At 38.4% G+C, this 24,150-nt stretch overlaps 1 protein-coding gene and 1 pseudogene across 1 annotated transcript in view; one reads left to right on the top strand and one right to left on the bottom strand.

Moving 5' to 3' along the window:
- Nucleotides 1-24,150, top strand: part of DNAH12 (dynein axonemal heavy chain 12) — a 260,066-nt gene that overhangs the window by 50,360 nt on the left and 185,556 nt on the right. The window contains 8 exon segments of the mRNA XM_055135991.1: nucleotides 6,432-6,566; nucleotides 6,912-7,105; nucleotides 12,261-12,504; nucleotides 14,907-15,092; nucleotides 16,925-17,125; nucleotides 20,269-20,463; nucleotides 23,095-23,216; nucleotides 23,308-23,590. Of these exon segments, the coding sequence (XP_054991966.1) occupies nucleotides 6,432-6,566; nucleotides 6,912-7,105; nucleotides 12,261-12,504; nucleotides 14,907-15,092; nucleotides 16,925-17,125; nucleotides 20,269-20,463; nucleotides 23,095-23,216; nucleotides 23,308-23,590 (1,560 nt within the window).
- LOC101541730 (RNA-binding protein EWS-like) lies at nucleotides 1,719-4,799 on the bottom strand (annotated as a pseudogene).

Below are 24,150 nucleotides of genomic sequence, written 5' to 3'. Positions count from 1 at the left end.
AAGAGCTTAAGAAGAAAAGGTAGTAAATTTTCTCTGAAGGGTTAATAACGTTCACCAGTGAACTCATCTGGACTGGGACTTTTTGTGTTCTTGGGGAGATTCTTAGTTACTCTTTCCATTTCCTTGCTTGTGATAATCCTGTTTAGGCTTTCTACTTCCTCATCTTTCAGCTTTGGGAGATTATGTGACTAACAATTTATCGATTTCTTCTAGGTTCTAAGGCTTACAAGCATAAAGTTGTTCTTAGTAACCTCTCATTAGATTTTAGTTTTTTTGAAGGATTTATTGTATTTTCTCCCTTTTCATTTATGATCCAATTTATCTGAACATTTTCTATTTTCTACCTTATGAGTCTAGCTAAAGATTTATTTATCTTATTCATTCTTTTGAAGAATCAACTCCTGGTTTCATTGATTTCTTTGTATTGCTTTCTTAGTTTATATGTTGTTCATTTCTCCTCTTAAGTTTTTACTACTCCCTCCCTTCTATTGCTTTTTGGGTTTGTTTGCAATTCCTTCTCCAGATTTTTGGGATGTGTGTTAGATTGTTGATTTGGATGTTTTTTCTTGTGCTGGTGCGAACTGCAAATGAATGGAGAGAGAGAGAGAAGCTTAGGATTTGAGAGTGAGTTTATTAGAAGCTCAGCACTGAGGCCCCCAAGTCAGAAGAGACAGAGACTGGGAGCCCCTTGTGCTGAGAGGATCTCTATTTTATTCTCTAAGAGTGACCTATAATCTACAAAAAGAAAAAAGGAAATATCTCTCCCAGCCTGTAGGTGCCCCTCAAAAAACAAACAAGAAATGTCTGTGTCAGTGTCTCTTGCTCATTTGGTGTGACCTTCATGTGTCACCTGCCAATCATTCCCCTAAGTCTGGTGGGCCTCATGCTCTCCAGTTCATCTGGTGGGGCCTTATCCTACCTGATTAGGGTCATACAGGGCAAAAACTCTTCCTTGCTTCTCTGGTTGACCTTGATTTCAATGACTCAGTTCTCATTGCATTATAGTTTAATAATTCTCATTACATTCAGCTTCTTATTTGTCATTACATCTTAATGTAGGTTTTTCTTCTTTATTAATACATTGCTAGGAATTTCTCCATTAGTACAGCTTTTCGTGTACACCATAGATTCTGAGAATTTATGTCTTTATCCTCAGTTGTTTCAAGGAATCTTTATTTCTTCCTTTATTTCTCTTTGATCCAATTATTGTTCAGCGTTTTCTGTTTAGCTTCCAAGTGTTGGAAGTTTTCCTTATCTTCTTTGTATGGTGAATTTCTACTTTCAAGGCACTGAGAGTGTACTTTGTATGATTTCTACATTTGTAAATTTATGTTTGTGTTATGCCCTGTACCTGATTTATCCTGGAGAACGTTCCATGTGCATTAGAGAAGAAAGTGTATATTTAGCTTTTTGTGGGTCTTCTAGCTCCTCACTTAGGGTTCCTGCCTCTTTACTGATATTGTGTATGGTTGATCTGTCTAGACATGAAACTGGAGTGTTGAAGTCTCCCAATTCTACTGTGTTTTCATCAATGTGTTTATTTAGGTTTGTAAGCAAAAGCTTTATGAACTTTGCTGACCCTTCATTTGGTGCTTAAATATTGATCACAGTTGGTACTTCTTGACATTTTGTTTCTTAAGTAAGTAATGTTCATTACTGCCTCTAATTGCCTTGTTTATGTTAAATGTTATTTGCTCTGGTAAAAGAGTATGCCTGCCTTAACTAATTTTTTTTGTCTGCCATTGACTGGTATGATTGTCTTTCACACTTTCACTCTGAATCTGTATTTTTCCTGTGAATTTAGGTGTGTTACCTGTAGACAGTCAATAGATGAATTTTTCTTTCCAATATATCCTGCTACTCTATGCTTTTTTTTACAGGACAGTTTAGTCCATCGACATTGGGAGAGATTATTAATATAAAGGCCTATGTTGCCAGTTTTTATGTGTTTGTAGCATCAAATTGTTTTTGCAAGTGTCTGTTTAACTTTTATAGGCATCAATTCAGTAATTTTTGTAGGATTGGTTTAGTTGTTGCAAATGTTGTTGGCTCTTGTTTGTCTGAAAAGGTCTTTATCTGTCCCTTAGTCTAAATGGTAGCTTTGCAAGACAGTGAATCCTAAATTGGAAGTTTTTTTTTAATTCAGTTATATGAATATGTGATTGCACTCATTCCTTTTTTAAAATAATTTTTTATTAGTGAATCACCATGAGGTACAGTTACAGACTTACAAACTTTCATGCTTGTGTTTCAGTCATACAATGGTCGAGTATCTATCCCTCCACCAGTGCCCATTTTCCACCACCAATGGTTCCAGCATCCCTCCCACGACCCCGACCCTGTCCCCTCCACCTTACCCTGCTGCTGTGGCAGGACATTTCCTTTTGCTCTCTCTTTCTCCTTTTGAGTATTGTGGTTTGCAGTAGAGGTATTAAGTGGCCATCATGTTCGGTCTATGGTCTATTTTCAGCATGCATCTCCCATCCCGAGCAGGCCCTCCTAGACCACTTTTACTTGGTGGTCCCTTCTCTATTTGAGCTACTTTTTCCCCCAGCAAGCGATGCCGGCTTCTAAGCTGTGGAGTGTTAGTCTCCCATTCTGTTACTTATCTGGACTGTTCTTGAGTGTTAGTCTCCCATTCTGTTACTTGATATTCTTCAAATGAGTGCAATCTTTCTATGTCTGTCCCTCTCTTTCTGACTCATGTCATGACATGACACTCTCCATGCTAATCCACTTATATGCAAATTTCATGACTTCATCTTTTCTAACAGCTGCATAGAATTTCATTATGTAGATGTATACCAAAGTTTCTCTTTTTTAAAATTTTTTTATTCTATTCTTTAATTAGTGAATCACCATGAGGGTACAGATACAGATTCACACATTTTAGAACTTGTTTTTCCCTCATACAATGTTCACAAACACGTCTCTCCACCCGTGCCCATTCTCCACCACCAATAAACCCAGTATCCCTCCCCCCCCCAATCCCATCTCCTCCCTACCCCACCCTGCCTCTGTGACAGGGTATTCCCTTTTGATCTCTCTCACTCTCCAATTGGGTGTTGTGGTTTGTAATAGGGGTATTGAGTGGCCATTGTGTTCAGTTTCTAGTATACTTTCAGCACGCATCTCCCTTCCCAAGCGGGATCTCCAAACACATTTTACTTGGTGTTCCCTTCTCTATCTGAGCTGCCTTTTTCCCAGCAAGTGAGACCAGCTTCCAAGCCATGGATACCAAAGTTTCTTTAACCAATCATATGTTCTCGGGCACTCGGGTTTTATCCAGACTCTGGCTATGTAATGAAGATTCTTGACTGTAGCACTCTGCAGAGTTTTTTCTTTGCTGATGTGCAATGCAGTCCCCACTGGGGGTGCAGAGAATACAGCTCTTTCAAATATATTCTAGGGGCTGGAGCGATAGTACAGCAGGTAGAGCGTTTGCCTTGCATGCAGCCGACCTGGCTTCTTCCGAGCAAGAGAAACTTTAAGTTTGCCTCCTTGAAAATCTTTTCCATCAAACCACTCCATGGCAGCCTTTGAAGTTGGCGGGTCTTCATAGGACACTGTGGCATCACCTTTGGGCTTTCCAGTTTCCTTGTCCAAGTAGATATGAATCATGGGTTGTCCTATTCTTTTGTTCATTTAAACAACTCCACACTGCTTAAAAAAGTCTGCCAGATCATCTAAAGTCACATTGTCATTTAATCCTTGCACATAAATCGCACTGTTGTCAGAATCTTCATCTGGATCTATAGGTGGGCCTAGATCAAGATCTGGTCCTTTATACAAGGGTTCACCAGGCTTATTGAAGCCAACTCGCTCTCCAGTGCTGCCCATTCCATCGTGGCCTCCTCCCCGCCCACCTCTGCTCATGCCTCCACGATCAAATCCCCCTCTTCCCCTGCCCAGTTATCAGGGCCACTCATGCTCCGGTTCTCTCCTGGTCTAGAAAATCCTCCAGACTCCTGCCCATAGACACCCATGCTACTGGGGTGGTCCTGTCGGAATGAACTCTGCTGCCTGTAGCTGCTGCTCTGTTGGCTATATTGACTTGGAGCCTGACTGTAGGATCCAGTCTGAGGGGGAGGTAACTAGTGGGTGGCTGTTGCCGATATGTACTTTGTTGACCATAGCTAATCTGCTGTCCATAGCTGCTCGGCTGCCCATAGGTGTTCTGCTGACAATAGCTGCTCTGATCGTAACTAGTCAGCTGTGTAGAGGAATAGCTGGTAGGTGGATAGGATGGTGGTACCGTCACTGATTGCATGGGGTAGCTCCCAGGTACCTGGGGATAACTGTAGTTACTTTGTCCATATCCTAGGCTGGGGTGGTTTTGCCCCCTGTGATAAACTGAGGTTGACTAGTCTCAGCGGGCTTGTTACCATCCTGTGGTCTTGTAGGTGTGGTGGTTGCTGGCTGTTGCCCATACGCCAGAGAAGCAGGCTGAGTGTCATACGCAGACTGAGCTGCATAAGACGTCCGGGTAGTAGTGACTGTACAGTGGTGGTATCATAAGCACCAGTGCCATACCCCTGGACAGGCTGACTGTATGCCTGGGGGTCAGTTGGAGTAGTATAACCAGTGGGAGGCTGTCCATAAGAAGTTGCATAGGCGGTCTGCCCATAGGTTGCAGTGGTCTGCGCCTGGGTATAGCTGACATCAGTGGGCTGTCCATAGGTTCCATAGCTCTGTTGCCCATAAGCCTGGCTGGTCTGTGCATTTCCTTGAGTGGGCTGGATGGTATAAGCACTGTAGCCCTGCTGGGCTGCAGCTTTGCTGTAGTCCCTGGATGCCATTTTCTCTCCTTCCCTCTCATTCTCTCTCAATCACATTTCAAACAAAATCCCAGGTATGCCTATTTCCCCTATTTTCTGGATGAGAAAAATGAATTTCAGAAAGTTAAGTAGTCCAGTACATAGAAATAAGAAGCTGCTGACTAAGAATATTATATCAGATTGAATATAGTTCAGATTTTGAAAATCCTAGTGTGAACCTGTTTTTTTCTAAATTGGGAAGTGATTATGGTATAATAATGAAAATCATGGACTTCAGTTAGAGAAATCAAAGTCCTAATCCAGAGTTTGACTTTTATGATCTTGTAATTGGAAAGACCACATTAAGCCTAAATTTCATCTCTGAAACAATAATACTATTTGTGAAGTAAAGTAGGTATGGTAATTGATAATTGGTTTGTTTGTTTTAGGCCATACTTGGCAGTGCTCAGGGCTTACTCCTGTACCAAGTGATACTCAGGGATTACTCCTGGTGGTGTTTGGGGGACCTATGGTTATTGGGGATTGAACCTGGTCAGCAGTGTGCAAAGCAAAGGCCTTACTCACTGTACTATCACTCTGATCCTGAGGTAGTGGATAATTCTTGACATACAATGCGTATTCAAGAAATATGTTCATCACAGCACTGTTTACAATGGCCAGAATCTGGAAAAAAAACCCAAATGCCCGAGAACAGATGACTGGTTAAAGAAACTTTGGTACATCTACACAATGGAATACTATGCAGCTGTCAAAAAGGATGAAGTCATGAACTTTGCATATAAGTGGATCGACATGGAAAGTATCATGCTAAGTGAAATGAGTCAGAAAGAAAGAGACAGAGATAGAAAAATTTTACTCATTTGTGGAATATAAAACAACAGAATGGGAGACTAACACCCAAGAATAGTAGCAATAAGTACCAGGAGGCCTGCTCCACGGCTTGGAAGCTGATCTCACATGCGGGGGGCGGGCAGAGATGGCAGCTCAGATAGAGAAAGGAACACCAACTAAAGTGTAGTGGAGGATCCACTTGGGATGGGAGAGGCGGGTTAAAAGCAGACTATAGATTGAACATGATAGCCACCCAGTATCTCCATTGCAAACCATAACACCCAAAAGGAGAGAGAGAACAATAAGGAATTCTCTGTCACGGGGGGGGAGGGAGGGAGACAGCATGGTGGGGGAGGGACCCTGGGGCCATCGGTGGAGGAGAATGGGCACTGGTGGAGGGATGGTTACTTGAGTATTGTATAACTGTAACACAGGCATGAAACTCTGTAACTGCACTCTCATGGTGACTCATTAATAAGTAAATAAATAAATAAATAAATAAGAAAAAAAAGAAATGATCTCTTTTATTGTTATTCCATAATTTGCTATCTAGGAAATTTTTTTCTGTGTAGTTTATTTTTTAAATTTTGATACCAATTAATATATTTTAACTAATAACATCTGATTTACTCTTTCCTTTGTAACTAAATGATTATTTAAATCATAATTTATATTTATCACAAACTATAGGAGAAATACCTGGCATTTGTGTTTAAAATGTGACTGATAAACATAAAGTACAAATTAATATTTTTAAACTAATAACGTCTGATTTACTCTTTCCTTTGTAACCAAACAACTATTTAAATTATCCTTCAAAAGCTCATTGAAACTGCAAAACATAAAAGAGAAAATGAGCTAATAGCCAAGAGAGAGAAACTGATTTTGGAGTTAGAAAAGGAATCACGTCGCTTGCAAGAGTTTACAGAGTATGCAGAACTGGAACGCATGCAACAGGTATGAAAAATATATAAGACAGAATTATAATGGGCTTGTAGTCTAACATAGGGCTTTTTCACAAACTGAAAAACTGAGAAATTTATGCAAATTATAGTAAATTGGATTTTGACACTTAGGCCAGGAACTGTCATTTATCTGATTTTTTTTGTAATTTAGTTTTATATTTGTGAAATAGATATAACCATAGCTTTTGCTCATAGAAATGTGAAGGGTATGTTTACAGTTGCTATATTATATTAATTTAAGGATATAATCATGTGATGTCATAGACTCTTATTTTTGTAATCTTATTTTTATAGCATTACTTGGCTACTTTTTAAGATTAAAATTTTTTATTTTTAGTATGTGACAGAAGTTAGACAACTACAGAAACGTATTCAGGAATCGGAAGAAGCAGTTCAGTTTATTAATAAAGAAGAGGAACTTTTCAAATGGGAACAGACAAAATATCCTGAACTGGAGAACTTAAAAGTTAACATTGAGCCCTATCAGAAGTTATTTAATTTAATATTGAAATGGCAGCGAACAGAAAAACGGTAATTTCTGGTACAGTAATAAAAAAATTGGCAGATGTTATAAAAGTATTTGTAAAATGTATAACATTTATGTTGCTCATGGATAAGGTGCTTAAAAATAGAATTTACCAGTCCAGTTTTATTTTATTTATTTTTTATTTTTTTAATTAATAGTTTATTTTAATTAGTGAGTCAACGTGAGGGTACAGTTACAGATTTATACATTTTTGTGCTCATGTTTCTCCCTTACAAAGTTTGATAACCCATCCCTTCACCAGTGCCCATTCTCCACCACCAGTAAAACCAACATCCCTCCCCCCCTCCCCAGTCCCGTCTCCCCCCACCCCACACTGCCACTATGGCAGGGTATTCCCTTTTGTTCTCTCTCTCTGATTAGGTGTTGTGGTTTTCAATAAAGGTGTTGAGTGGCCATTGTGTTCAGTCTCTAGTCTATATTTGGCCCGCATCATCTTTCCCCCACATGACCAACAACCACATTTTACTTGCTGTTCCCTTCTCTGAGTTGCCCAGAATGAGAGAACAGCCTCCAAGCCATGGAGTCAACCTCCTGGTACTTATTTCTACTATTCTTGGGTGTTAGACTCCTAGTCTATTATTCTATATTCCACAGATGAGTGCAATCTTTCTATGTCTGTCTCTCTCTTTCTGACTCATTTCACTTAGCATGATACTTTCCATGTTGATCCACTTGTATGCAAACGTCATGACCTCATTTTTTCTAACAGCTGCATAGTATTCCATTGTATAGATGTACCAGAGTTTCTTCAACCAGTCATCTGTTCTAGGGCACTCGGGTTTTTTCCAGATTCTGCCTATTGTAAACAGTGCTGCGGTGAACATATAAGTGCATATGTCACTTCGACTATACTTTTTGGCTTTTCTGGGATATATTCCCAATGCCGGCTAGTTCAGCCCTTTTGGAAAACAGTATGGACGATTCTCAAAGAACTTGAGGTTGAGCTCCCATTTGACCCAGCAATACCAGTCCAGTTTTAAAAGAATTTAGTATCATGAAGGAGAAAAGCTGACCTTATTAATATAATAGCTGCAGTCTTGCTTTGGTTTTCCAGAGTTAATTAACTCTGAGTTAATTTTCCAGAGTTTTTATTATTTTAATCAATGACCAGAATCAAATCTCGAGTCACATACCTGCAAGACATGTGTTGTACTGCTAAGCCAAAATTGATTTACTTTTTTTTTTAGAGAAACATTGCTTTATTTATTTATTTTTAATTTTTTAATGAATCACCATGAGGTACAGTAACAGACTTACAAACTTTTGTGCTTACAATGCAGTCATACCATGATCGAGTATCCATCCCTCCACCAGTGCCCATTCTCCACCACTAATGTTCCCAGTATCCCTCTCATCATCGCCCCCATCTCCCCACCTCCTCTCCCCTCCACCTCTGTGGCAGGCACATTCCCTTTTACTCTCTCTCCTTTTCTGGGTGTTATGGTTTGAAATACAGGTATTAAATGGCATTCATGTTCGGTCTATAGTCTACTTTCAGCACGCATCTCCCATCCCAAGCAAGCCTTCAAGCATTCTTTACTTGGTGTCCCTTCTCTATCTCAGCTGCCTTTCCCCCCAGTAAGTGAGGCCGGCTTCCAAGTCGTGGAGCAATCCTCCTGGTCCTTATCTCTACTATCCTAAAGTATTAGTCTCCCATTATGTTACTTTATTTTTTATTTTATTTGGGGGGCTCACACCCGATGATGCACAGGGGCTCCTCCTAGCTCTGCACTCAGGAATTACCCCTAGAAGTGCTCAGGGGACCATATGGGATGCTGGGAATCAAACACGGGTCAGCCAAGTGCAAGGCGAACACCCTACCCACTGTGCTATTGCTCCAGCCCCATTATGTTACTTTATATTCCAGAAATGAGTGCAGTCCTTCTATGTCTGTCCCTCTCTTTCAACTCATATCACTTAACATGATACTCCGAATGTTAATCCACTTATATGCGAATTTCATGGCTTCATCTTTTCTAATGGCTGCATAGTATTTCACTGTGTGGATGTACCGGAGTATCTTTAACCAGTCATCTGTTCTTGGGCACTCGGTTTTTTGCCCCAGATTCTGAATATTGTAAACAGTGCTGTAATAAACATACAAGTGCCAATATCATTTCTACTGTACTTTTTTGCATTTCTGGGATATATTTCCAGAAGTGATATTGCTGGGTCAAATGGGAGCTCAATTTCTTTTTTTTTTAATAATTTATTTATTTTTTAATTGGTGAGTCAAAGTGAGGGTACAGTTACAGATTCACACATTTTCATGCTTGTTTTTCTCTCATGCAATGTTCGAGAGCCCATCCCTCCATCAATGTCTATTCTCCACCACCAATGAACCCAGTATCCCTCCCACCCCCCTGCCCCATCCTCCCTACCCCGCTCCGCCTCTGTGGCAGAGAATTCCAATTTGTGCTCTCTCTCTCCTTTTGGGTGTTGTGGTTTCCAATAGGGGTATTGAGTGGCCATCATGTTCAGTCTCTAGTCTACTTACAGCGAGCATCTCCCTCCCCGCTCGGGATTTCCAATCACATTTTACTTGGTGCTCCCTTCTCTATCTGGGATGACTTTCCCCCAGAGTGTGAGGCTAGCTTCCAAGCCATGGAGCCAACCTCCTGGTATTATATACTACTATTCTTGGCTATTAGTCTCCTACTCTGCCATTTTATATTCCACAGATGAGTGCAATCTTTCTATGTCTGTCCCTCTCTTTCTGGCTCATTTCACTTAGCATGATACTTTCCATGCTGATCCACTTATATGCAAACTTCATGACTTCATCTTTTCTAATGGCTGCATAGTATTCCATTGTATAGATGTACCAAAGTTTCTTTAACCAGTCACCTATCTGTTCTCAGGCACTCGGGTTTTTTCCAGATTCTGGCTATTGTAAACAGTGCTGCAATGAACATATAAGTGCAGATGTCATTTCAACTATACTTTTTTGTTTCTCCGGGATATATTCCCAGAAGTGGTATCGCTGGATCAAATGGAAGCTCAATTTCAAATTTTTCGAGTAGTGTCCATATTGTTTTCCAAAGGGGCTGGACCAGTGGGCATTCCCACCAGCAGTGTAGAAGGGTCCCTTTCTCTCCACATCCTCTCCAACAGCGGTTGCTTTTGTTCTTTTGGATGTGTGCCATTCTCTGTGGTGTGAGGTGGTATCTCATGGTAGTTTTGATCTGCATCTCCCTGATGATTAGTGATGCTGAGCATTTTTTTCATGTGCCTTTTAGCCATTTGTATCTCTTTCTTGGAAAAGTTTCTGTTTATTTCTTCGGCCCATTTTCTGATGGGGTTGGGTGTTTTCTTCTTGTAGAGTTCAACTAGTGCTTTGTATACCCTTGAGAAACGTCAATATTGTTTTCCAAAGGGGCTGAACCAGTCGGCATTCCCACCAGCAGTGAAGGAGAGTCCCATTTTCCCCACATCTGTGCCAATACCGGTTGCCTTTGTTCTTTTAGATGTGTGTCAGTCTCTGTGGTGTGAGATGATATCGCATTTTTGTTTTGATCTGCATCTCCCTGATGATTAGTGATAAAGAACATTTTTTTCATGTGCCTTTTGACCATTAGGATTTCTTCTTTGAGAGTGTCTGTTCATTTCATTGCCCCATTTTCTGACGGGATTGGATGTTTTCTTCTTGTATGGTTCAGCCAGTGCCTTGTATATCCTTGATATTAACCCCTTATCAGATGGGGTATTGGGTGAATATCCTTTCCTATTCTGTAGACTGTCTTTGTATTCTGGTAACTGTTTCTGTTGAGGTACAGAAGCTTCTTAGTTTAAGATGGTCCCATTTGTTTATCTCTGTTTCCACTTGCTTGGTCAGTGGCATTTCATCTTTGACGATACCTTTAGCTTCAGTGTTGTGGAGGGTTTTGCCAACCTTTTCTTCAATGTACCTTATGGATTCTGGTCTGATGTTAAGGTCTTTAATCCATTTTGATCTGACTTTTGTGCACGGTGTTAGGTTAGAGGTATGAGTCCAATTTTTTTGCATGTAGTATGTAGCTGTCCAGTTTTGCCAGCACCCTTGCTCCACTTCACATTTCTCTCTCCCTTATCAAAGATTAGATGATCACATATTTGAGGGTGTGTGTAAGGATATTCAACCGTGTTCTGTTGGTGTGTGGATCTGCCTTTGTTTCAATACCTTGCTGTTTTAATTATTACTGCTTTGTAGTAGAGTTTGAGGTTGGGGAAGGTGATGCCTCCCAGCAATTTTTTCCCCAAGAATCGCTTTAGTTATTCGTGGGGGTTTGTCGTTCCATATGAATTTCAGAAGTGTTTTCTCTATTTCTTTGAAGAATGTCTTGGGTATCCTTATAGGGATCACATTGAATCTGTATAATGCTTTGGGGAGTATTGCCATTTTGACAATGTTAATTCTCCCAATTTATGAGCGTGGGATGTGTTTCCGTTTCCTCATGTCCTCTTTTATTTCTTAAAGTAGCATTTGTAGTTTTCTTTGTATAGGTCCTTTACCTCCTTAGTTAAGCTACTTCCGAGGTACTTAATTTTCTGAGGTATGATTGTGAACCGGACTGCTTTTTTTTCAGATCACTTTTTTCTCTCTTATTATTTGCATATAGGAAAGCCATGGACTTTTGGGTATTGATTTTATAACCTGCAACTTTACTATGCAAGTCTATTGTTTCAAGGAGCTTCTTGGTAGAGGCTTTAGGGTTCTCTAAATATAGTATCATATCATCTGCAAAGAGTGAGAGCTTGATTTCTTCCTTTCCTATCTGGATGCCCTTAATATCTTTTTCTTGTCTAACCACTATTGCAAGTACTTCCAGTACTATATTGAATAGGAGTGGTGAGAGTGGGCATGATTTACTTTTTAATGCAATTAATTTTGACAAATGTTTAGGAGTATAGAAACACATACATATTTTACTTTGATACTGTTAGTTATGCATTTAGATTTGATAAGCATTTTAGCACATACAATATAGTTGAAATTATGGTTTTTAGCTTTGCTTCTGTGCTACTAGCCCTTCTTGTGTAATTCAGACAAAATTGTTAACTGCTCTATCCCTCTATTTTTTCTCTTCACCTAACAAATCTCAAAGGCTCCTTACATTTTAAAGGTTTCTAAGTTTAATATTGTTTTTCTTTTCAATTCAGGTGGATGGATGGAGCATTTTTGGATCTTAATGGGGAAAGCATGGAAACTGAAGTAGAAGAGTTTTCCAGAGAAATTTTTAAGACACTGAAGTCTTTCCAACTGAAGCAGAAGAAAGAATTACAAGAAAAAAGAAAGGCAGCAAAAAGACGATCTGTGGAAGAAGAGAAATTTGAAGTGGAACCCAAAGATAATCCTACTATTACAATGTGCTCTACAGTCATGGAGCAGATAAAAACTTTTAAGGTATGAGCATATATAGCTACATTTTAGAAAGTTAGAGTGGAGTTATTTGCATCAAGTGCTAATGAAGAAAAAGAAAATATGCTTAAAGAATTTATGCTTTATTTCTTGATGTGATCATCAAAATTAATCCTCTCAGAATAGCACTTGACAAAATGAAAAAATTATAATGACTAGCTACAGTAATGTAATGAGGGTTAAGAAATGCCTAGAACAGACCAATTAGTTTATACAAAGAGTGATAGTCACAGTGTAGCAGTTAGCTGGGAAAGTTTTAGAGTGAAAATATCTATGCTTGGAGTCATAAAGCCTGTACATAATAGTTCTCAGCTGTATAGTGGCATATCTTGGGCAAGATATTTACCCTTCCTGCTGCAGACACCTCATTTACAAATAGAAGATAACAGCAGTTTTTGTGACAATTGATAATGCATTCAGCATCCTGAAGTAGTAGTCGCAGCATTTTCGTGGTAGTGCTAAGTTTACTCTGTCAGCATGCTCAGAGTGCAAACTGTGATTATTCTTTTCGGTGTCTAGCAATTTAGAAATTTTGTTACCCTCCTGAAATGACTTTTATATGACTACTTATATTTTTTTAATACTTAATATGATTTCACAGTTTCAAAATACAAATGCAAGGGATGTAACTCAGTAGCAGAGCACTTGTCTTGAATGTGTTAGGTCCTAGGTTCAATTGCTGGCACTGGAAAAATAAATATATATTAACAAATAAAAAGATTAACTCCCCTGAAACTTTTCTTTCCTATGATTTTCACCAATATAACTCAGGTTATAAATATTCTTATGCATACTTCTTGTGTATATTTTATTACACGTATAATAACAATGTGATATATATTCTTATCCCATTTTTATATGAAATAGATCAACTTACAGGTACTACACATGCATATGTATCACATTTATTTTATTTCTATTTATCTTATAATACCCTGCTTGTTTTGATTTCTTTGTTTAGGGAGGATTATTTTCATTGGATATGGAGTTTTTAATTTTTTTTACACCTATATAGTTTAAAATATTCATAAAAAATTTTGTTTCATATGACAGTGTTACTGCAAGGTAAACTCCACAATAGTAAATTCCAGGATAAAATCTCTAATGAGGGCATGGGATGTGACTCAGTGGTGGAGCACATGCCTTGCACATATGAAGTCCTGACTTTGATCCCTGGTATTGGCAAAACAAGCAAATGAACAAGCGAAAACTACAGTTGAATTGCTTTGCAGGAGTTATACCAATTTACGCTAAAAAAGTATGGTTAAATATGGATTTTTGTTAGTATGTAATTTTTATTTCTCTTACTACATAAAATGTTGAGTATATCTTTATATATTTAAAAATGCATTTCTTTGTCTATGAGCTGTTCCATGTTGCTGATATTCTATATGATTTCTAGGACCCCCCTCACTCCTACCCCCCACATTTATATAGGAGATTACTGGCTACTGCGCAAACCAGTAAGATCCTAAGGCTGGTTTAAAGAGTATTTGACAAATTGAGAGATGGCTCAAAGGGCTGGAACATAAGCACATTATTCTCAGCACCATGTGGGCCCCATTTCCCCTAAATGCCGAAAACAGCCTCTGAGCAGTGTTGAAAACAGCCCTTAGCATCTCTGGGTGTGGTTTTCCAATACTCCTCACTCCTCTGTTTGAGGAGACAGATGCTTGCAGACAATTTAATAAAGGAATGATAGAAAATATTGCTAGCTTGATAATAGGACAATAAATCACACCATTTAGAGTTTTTAAAATTAGAAATTATTTTCACCTTTACTGGACAAAAATCTAAGCTAATGTCCATGAAGTCTCAGACTTTAAAGTAGAAAATAGTGAATGGAACACAATATTGTTTAAATGTTAAATTTTCTTATTTGATGCATTATCCCATAAAACATCAAAAGATTTTATTACTTATCTTTTTTTACCCTTTCCTTCAAATTTTCAATATTTTTTAATTAACATATGTTGTGAGACAAAATTTGGGGGCAATTAAATTTTTCTAAAGAATAGTGGTAAGTCAAAGTTTAAAAGTTCTACATGTAAGATTTGTAACACATTTGTAATCTGATAACAGTTTTAATATCTATTGTTTTAACATATACTTAAAAATCTTATAAGAAGTTGCCTGTCTTCTTTTTTCTCATAATTTCCCTAGCTATTTCTAATAGTTATTTATGACAGTGAACTATTTGTTCATTTATATATATATTGTTCATTTCTCTCTTTTAAATCTATTTGTGATTTTGAGTTGATTCACTAACTATACCAAATAATTTTAGTACTTATTTTAATAATTTTTGTGCTATTAAAACTTCACATATAAAATCTGTACATCTGGAAGCTAAGTACAGGATTCATTAAAAAATTTTTTACCATTAGGAATATATCCCTACCGTTACCATTCTGTGCAATCCAGGAATGAGAGGACGTCATTGGAAGCAGATCTCAGAAATTGTGGGCTATGATTTGACCCCTGACTCTGGAACAACCCTGAAAAAAGTTTTAAAGTTAAACCTGACACCATATTTGGATCGATTTGAAGTGATAAGTGCAGGTGCTAGCAAGGTAAATTTAATTACTTGAAATGCCTCTTTTGATAAGTTTGATGATCAAATAATTATAGTTTTGTTGTGGTTGAATTGGAGCGATAGCACAGCATATGAGGCTGGAGTGATAGCACAGCAGGTAGGGCATTTGCCTTGCACGTGACTGACCTGGTTCAATCCTAGGCATCCCATATGTTCCCTCAAGCACTGCCAGGAGTAATTCCTGAGTGCAGAGCCATGAGTAACCCCTGAACAATGCTGGATGTGACACAAAAAGCAAAAAAAAAAAAAAAGAAAAAAATTAACTCCAGCTTTATTACTCCATTCAAAATTTTAGAATTCTTGGAGCGCCTGGTAAATCTCAAACTCTATACCACTGATATACTAGGAGCAGCACACCACATTGGATGGGATGTAAAATAGAAGGTAACCAATCTTGATTTCAGAAAATATTAACATACAAGGCTTAAATTTAACAACATGTAATTAATCTCTTATATGAGGGCTTAATGACTCCAGGGTGAGATGCAGCAATCTTCACACACTTTCTTCTAAGGAAATCTTCCTTGATCATTTTAAGTGAATTGTTCATAACAAATAATATAAAATAAATTATTTAGGGCCTGGTGTTGGGTCAGGGTTGGGTGGTGGTTGGGGAAATTGGAAATAATGGGGATGAGAGAGTGCAATGGTGATGGTATTGTTGTTGGAATATTGAATTGTAATAAATCATCATGAACAACTTTATAAATTTTTTTTAATTTAAGAAAAACTGGGTGTTTTCCTACTCCAAAGAAGCCCATATTCTCTCTCTCTCTCTCTCTCTCTCTCTCTCTCTCTCTCTCTCTCTCTCTCTCTCTCTCTCTCTTTCTCTATCTCCCCCTAACTCCCCCGCCACCTCCCCCTTCTCTCTCTGCCTCTCTCTCTGGCTTTTTGGGTCACATATGACGATGCTCAGGGCTTACTTCTGGCTCTGCACTCAGGAATTACTCCTGGTGATGCTCAGGAGGACCATATGGGATGCTGGGGATTGAACCCGGGTCAGCTGCATGCAACACAAATGCCCTACTGACTGTACTATCTCCCCACCCCCCAGCCCCCGTATTCTCTCTTGAACACATCTCTTTTTCTTTCCCCTCATATCTCTCTAAATTCCACTTAATAAAACCTACTTTGTTTCACAAACTGAAAAATATATTTAAGTATAAAAATATGTACATTTTATTTGAAGTACTGATTTACAGTACTCTTAATGATTGAGTTTTATTCACGCAAATACATCATGGGCCAACACTATCCTTCACCAGTGTCAACTTCCCTCTACCATCTAGCTTTTCAAATTGAAGAGAATGAATTTTGCACATGATATCTATTCAGTAAACTGAAAAAAAAATGCATCTGGATGAAAATTGTGACTGACTTCATGCTTTGGATGAATAGGTCTCAAACAAGGGAGGTTTTATCTTCAAAAAAATTACTTAACCACCATAGTTTACAAAGTTGTTCAAAAGTTATTATGGGTTTTCTATGTTCCAACACCACTCCCACCACCAGAGTGACCTTCCTGCCACCATTTTACTCATTTTCTCAACAACCCCCAAAGCCTGTCCCCTTAGCAGGCACACAATAATTTGTTTTATAAGCAAAGGATTTGTTTTTAAGTACATTGTTATCTCCTTAGGAATTTTAAATTTATTAAAAATAACTTTTTAATTTAAAAACAATTTTGTGTAGCCAGAGATCAACTTGAAAAATGATCATGTAATTCACGAAATGCTTACAGAATTAACTAGAGCATCAATATAGCAAATAAGATCCTTTATTTACTATTTCGTCTTTACTCACTTTTAGGAATTTTCACTAGAGAAAGCTATGAATAATATGATAGCAACATGGGATGAAATTGCTTTTAATATAAATCTATATCGTGATACTGGAGTCTATATTCTTTCTTCAGTGGATGAGATTCAAGCTATCCTTGATGACCAAATTATAAAAACTCAGACAATGAGAGGCTCACCTTTCATCAAACCATTTGAAAAGGAGATCAAGGTATGTTAAATGAGACAGCTCTTCATTTACAAAAGTTTTGGTCTGTCTGGGGCTGGAGAGATCTAGTATAGGGGTTAAGGCCCACCAGGGTTCAATCTCTGACATCACACATGGTTCCCTGAGCACCTCCAGGTGTGATGCCTGAGCACAAAGCCAGGAGCAAGCCCTGAGCAGTGCTAAAACTTTGGCATCTCCCACTCCAATCTTTTAATTTAGTCACCATGAATTAAAATTTTTTTCATGATTGGGTTTCAGGCAGAAACTCTGTGTTCCAACAGAAATCTCTTCCAGTGTTCACCTCTTTCCACTAATGTCCCCAGTTTCCCTGCCTCCAACCAGTTTGTCTTTATGATGGGCACTTAAAAAAATTTTTTTTAGGTACTGTAGTTTACAGTGTTGTTACTGATAGCAGTTCATGCATAACACTTTACCATCTTTCAGCACCTTTTTGTGCTGTCCCTCCTTTTGGTATCAAAGTAATGTTTGTCTCACAGAAACTGAGAATGTTTCTGCTTCTTCACAGTTTCCTGACAGAGCCTGTAAAGGATTGGCAGTAGGTCTTATTTAAAGACTTGGAAGAACTCACTAGTGAAACCCTTTGGGCCCTGACTTTGTTTTGGGGGGAGACTTTTGATTACCATTTGGATTTACTCTGAAGTAATTGGTCTGTCTGTCCAGGTATCCTGAACACTCTTGGAGTGATCCCCGGACAGAAAGCCAATAGGAAGCCCTAAGCACTGCGTGTGTGGCCCAAACACCGCACTCAAAAATATTTTTCCATCTCCATAAATGTTCTTGTGGAGATGGCAATTTATTGAGAGCTCTGTTGGAATACAGGAGCAGATATTAAAAATTATGTGAGGGCTGGAGAGATATTTCAACAGTCTGGGGACACATGCTTTGCATGCAGGGGCAGGAAGTGCTTTTGATCCCTGGCACCACATGGTCTACACTCCACTGAGAACAGCCACAAAGCACAGAGCTGAGAGGAGTCCATAAGCACCACTGGGTGTCACCCGAAAACCAAGACCATACCAAACCAGAACTAAACAAACAGAATCATCCCGCCCCCAAGACATGAATTCTAATTATAGTTAAAAGAACAAATCACATTTTATTAAAAAAATTTCTTTGCTAGGACTGGGGAGATAACCCAACTGGTAGAACATGCGCCTGGCAATTGCAGGGCCCTGGACTTGATCCCTAGCATCCGTATCCCCACCTCCAGCACTGATTGGTGACCCCTTGAGTACTTTTGGGATGGTTCCTATACCCCTGGAGCACCACAGGACCAAACTCTGCTGGTAGTGTCCCTGGAACCTCTACTGCCAGGTGTGGGTGGCCTCTTTGTTTATTTTATTTGTGTTTTGGGGCCACACCTGGTGGTGCTCAGGGCTAACTCCTGGCTTTGCAGATAGGGACTTCTAATGGCAGTGCTTGGGGGGACCATATGAGGTGCCAGAGATAGAACATAAGTAGACCTTAGGCAAGGCAAATGCCTTGCTGCCTATGCCCCTTTAAAAAATCTACAATGAGTCTTTTTTTTTCTTTTTGGGTCACACCTGGTGATGCACAAGGGTCATTCCTGGCTCTGCACTCAGGAATTATCCCTGGCGGTGCTCAGGGGACCATATGGGATACTAGGAATCGTAACCCGGGTCGGCCGCGTGCAAGGCAAATGCCCTACCCGCTGTACTATTGCTCCAGCCCCTCCCCCTCCACAATGACAGTCTTTTAAAAAAATTATTTTGGGTAGGATGGACTGGAGCGATAGCACAGCGGGTAGGGTATTTGCCTTGCACGTGGCCGACCCAAGTTCGATTCCTCCATCCCTCTTGGAGAGCCTGGCAAGCTACTGAGAGTATCTCACCCACATGGCAGATCCTGGCAAGTGTATTTGATATGTCAAAAAGCAGTAACAACAAGTTCCACAATGGAGACGTTGCTGGTGCCCACTCAAGCAAATCGATGAGTAACAAGATGACAGTGATACCAGTAAAGATGGTTCCAATAGTGTTAAATGTCCAAATGTACAAGTTTACTGCACACCACCATCACCAAAGTGCTCACAACTCTCCACACTATCCCTTTTGTCACCACTGTCTGATCTTAATACTACCCACCACAGTCCCTATTGTCACCTCTGCCAATTAAGATCTGGTAGATCTTAATTCTTCCTACCCTTCCTCCCAAATGCTTGGTAATTGTTTTCTCATTCCAAAGCTAAAGGTTTGTTGTTGTTACATACTGTCTATTTTGTGTCTCTGTATACCACAGATAAGTGAGATCATCCAATTATTTGTTCTTTTCCCTAAGACTTGGTTTATCAGGACATCCTCCAATTTAATCCATGTTTTAGTGAATTGCATAATTTTATCTTTTCTTGTAACTGCATAAAATTCCACCGTATCTGTTCCAGTTCTTTTAACTGTCTCCCGAGACCTAAGACAGTCTGGGTATAGTTCGAATATATTTTAAATAATTTTATTCTAAATAGAATTTTATTTAGCAGTGGTTTACAATACTATGTGCTGGAGAGATAGTACAGGCTAAAGGTACTCTCATTGCATTCCTCAATCCTGGTTTGAGTCCTTTGCACCACATATGGTCCCCTGAGTGCTGAGCCAAGAGTAACCCCTAAGCTCCATCAGGTGTGGCACAAAAATAAAAAACAATACTATATAAAATTTGGGACTACAGTTTCACTCCTCAGTATGTGTATATATCTCACTGCACAAACCACCAAAGTTTTAGTGCCATCAAGATATCAAAACGGCCACTCTATTGGTAAATCCCACTCTCTCTGACCTCTCTGTAACAACCATATTTTTCAGTGTCTGAGAATAAATTTGCTGTGTATTAGTAAATTTTTGGCTTATATTTCATACATAAGATAAACCATCCAGTAAATATCTTTTACTTTCTGAAATTTCACTTAGCATAATTCTCTAAAGTTCCATTCATGTTGTCACAAAAGGCCCAGTCTTATCTTTTTTAATAGCTATGTACCATTCTATTGAGTACATGTATATATAATCATATTTATAACAGGTATACACTATACTTTGTAAATTTAAAATAGTAGTTTTACTATAATTCCCGGGTCTTCTATAATAACTGGAATTTATATACTTTTCACTAAGGTCTGGGAGGATCGTTTGATTCGAATACAGGAAACAATTGATGAATGGTTGAAAGTACAAGCTCAGTGGCTGTATTTGGAGCCCATTTTTTGTTCAGAGGATATCATGCAACAGATGCCAGAAGAAGGGCGTCTGTTTCAGACAGTGGACAGACACTGGAAGGATATTATGAAGTTTTGTGCAAAAGATCCAAAGGTGGGGTTTTGTTGAATCTCTTACAAATAAAAGGCAAACTTAGTTTTGGTTAAGATGACTTTCTTTACTTTTTTTTTTTGAGTACAAAAAACTTGCTCATTTTATGTAAACTGGAAAGTTCAGAAAATATAAGAAAGCATAAAGCACTAAAATAATTTTAATTTTTTCCCATTCATATGGTGTAATACTTATATGTGGAGATGCTTCAAATGAAGTATTACATTACTTATATATACCTATTGCTTCCCTTTTCTTGCAAAACAGATAGTGAAATAAAGTAAACTGGGGTGAGACCAAGCCTGTGAGAGTGTAAATATATGTGTGAGAGCAAGAAATCTAGAGACTTGATTGTACAGATGAGTTACCTGGTATTCCTCTCAGTGATTATGTACTGGGAGTGATGGGGAGAAATGTATCCACTGTTCTCTCACTTGGTCTTACTGGCTATTTGTATCTCTTCCAGTATAGCACCTTGTTAAGTGTGTGTTTTTTAAAATTTTATTGAATCACTGTGAGATAGTTACAAGCTTTCACGGTTAGGTTATGATCACACAATGATCAAACACCCATCCCTCCACCAGTGCACATTCCCCACCACCAGTATCCCCAATATACACTCCCTTTCCACCCTCCCCCTGCCTCTATGGCAGACAATATTCCCCATACTCTCTCTACTTTTGGGCATTTATGGCTTGCAACACAGACACTGAGAGGTTATCATGTTTGGTCCATTATCTACTTTCGGCACACATCTCCTATTCCAACTGATTCCTCCAGCCATCATTTTCTTAGTGATCCCTTCTCTATTCCATCTGCCTTCTCCTCTCCGCTCATGAAGCAGCCTTCCAGCTATGGGGTAATCCTCCTGGCCCTTGTATCTACTGTTCTTGGGTGTCAGCCTCATGTGATATTATTCTATACTCCACAAATGAGTGCAGACCTTCTATGTCTGTCCCTCTCTTTCTGACTCATTTTACTTAGCATGATACTCTCCATGTCTATCCATTTATAAGCAAATTTCATGACTTCATCTCTCCTAACAGCTGTGTAGTATTCCATTGTGTAGATGTATCAAAGTTTCTTTAACCAGTCATCTGTTCTAGGGCACTTAGGTTGTTTCCAGATTTTGGCTATTATGAACAGTGCTGCAATGAATATATAGGTACAGATGTAATTTCTACTGTACTTTTTTGCATCCTTGGGATATATTCTCAGAAGTGGTATTGTGGGGTCATACAGAAGCTCAATTTCTAGTTTCTGAAGGACTGTCCATATTGTTTTCCAGAAAGGGACCAGTCGGCATTCCCACCAACAATGAAAAAGTGTCCCTTTTCCCCCACATCCACACCAGCACTGGTTGCTTTTGTTCTTTTGAATGTGTGCCAGTCTCTGTGGTGTGAGATGATATCTCATTGTTTCAATTTGCATCTCCCTGATGACTATCGATGTGGAGCATTTTTTTCACGTGCCTTTTGGCCATTTGTGCTTTTTTTTTTTTTTTTGGTCACACCTGACAATGCACAGGGGTTACTCCTGGCTCTGCACTCAGGAATTACTCCTGGTGGTGGTCAGGGGACCATATGGGATACTGGGAATTGAATCCGGGTCGGCTGTGTGCAAGGCAAATGCCCTACCCGCTGTGCTCCAGCCCCAGTACTTCTTTTTTTGAGGAAACTTCTGTTCATTTCTTCTCCCCAGTTTTTGATGGGGTTGGAGGTTTTTTTTTCTTATGCAATTCTACTAGTGTCTTGCATATCCTTGATATTAATCCCATATCAGATGGGTTTTGGGTAAATTTTCTTTCCCCTTCTGTGGGATCTTTCTGTATTTGTTCAGTGTGTTTCTAATGTTGAATTAGAAACTGTGTATTCTTATTTATTCTTTTAAATTAAGGTGCTGTGATTTACAAAGTTGTTTATAATAGAATTTCAGGCATCAGACTATATAGTCTTTGTACTTAAAGTATACATAGTCCACTAAGTAAACATTCATTTTTTAGAAAATATGGCATTAATTTTGGAAAATGACAATTTGTTTCAATACTGTATAAAAAAAAGCTGCATTGTATTTACTAAGAGCCAAAGCCTTACATGTTGACTTTTGATGTGTTTACATTATTTTAAAACTATGATGGATACTGAATTTTTATGTGCCATAAAATATTTTTCTTTTAATTTTTTAACTCTTTTAGAATATAAAAATGATTCTTAGTTGCAATTATTAAAAATGAGCAGTAAAACATATACAGATGTTAAAGCACCTGGTTCAACATCTTTAATATATATGATTTTAGTTATCCCTTGAATCAGTAAAACACCGAAACAAAAGCCAATCTCCTCTCTCGTCATTCATTTGGAAATTGGAGATATATATGACAATCATAATTTTTCATTTGTAACTATCATTCTTGTTTAAGAGTAATATGTATTAAAATTTATGCAAAAACACTTCAGAGAAATTTTCATAAATCCTTTGGCATTTGAACAATTTTCACATGTGATATAGATTACTTTTTATTTAATAGTCTTATCACTATAGTCTTATTTATAATAATAGTCTTGTTACTTATTACATCACTTATTACTATGTCTGTTACTTTAGTTTTGACCTGAACAAATGTGTCTCTTTTAGGTTCTTGTGGCTACTTCTTTAACAGGTTTACTGGAAAAACTACAGAATTGCAATGACCTTTTGGACAAAATTATGAAAGGGCTTAATGCATATCTTGAAAAAAAACGTCTCTTTTTCCCACGGTATGCTGAATGAGCAACTGTACTCTAGCTGTATTTTCAGTTGTGTGATGAATTATAACTAAAACTTTTATATTTGCTTATTTCCCTTTAGTTTTTTCTTCTTATCTAATGATGAAATGTTAGAGATTTTGTCAGAGACCAAAGATCCACTTAGAGTGCAACCTCACTTAAAAAAATGTTTTGAAGGCATTGCTAAACTGGAGTTCCTTCCCAATTTGGACATCAAAGCTATGTTTAGCTCTGAAGGAGAGCGAGTGGAGCTGATTGCACTAATATCCACAAGTGCAGCACGAGGTGCTGTGGAAAAGTGGCTTATTCAAGTGGAAACTCTAATGCTCCGTAGTATTCATGATGTGATTGCTGCAGCCAGGCTGGTAAATTCCTAGAATTTAATATACTTGATATTCTATGTGGTTTTTGTTCTTTTCTATGGCACTGGGAATCTAACCCAGGCTCTCACATATGCAAAGTAAGTGCTCTATCACTGAGACACTATGTACTAACTTATAGCTGATATCCTGTAAATGTCTCCTTTTAGATTTTGAATAAATTCTTACTATTTTATTATCTTTCTTATTTTTGTTAATCTTTGTTTCTAAGACTCGTAAATCTTATTGAATAGACAATTATTTTAAAAAAGTATTAAATATTTAAATAATTAACAAACATTTTACTATGTATATTTCATTATATTGCTTGTTTATTTAGTTCTGGGGTTCTGGTGTCACACTCAGCTCTACCCAGGGCTTTCTCTTGGTTCTGGGCTCAGGAATCTCTCTTGATGGGCTTGGGGGACCATATGGGGTTGTGGGGATCAAACCTGGGTCAGTCGCATGTAAGGCAAGAGCCCTACTGTTGTATCATCTATCAGGCCCCGCACAAGTCATTAGATTGCATTCCATAAAATTATACAATGCTGTGTATAAAGTGTCAA

This window comes from Sorex araneus, chromosome 4 (assembly GCF_027595985.1).
Source record: "Sorex araneus isolate mSorAra2 chromosome 4, mSorAra2.pri, whole genome shotgun sequence".
Taxonomy (NCBI): domain Eukaryota; kingdom Metazoa; phylum Chordata; class Mammalia; order Eulipotyphla; family Soricidae; genus Sorex; species Sorex araneus.
The sequence above is the reverse complement of the archived record's forward strand: the minus strand, read 5'-3'. Positions and strand labels throughout refer to the sequence as shown.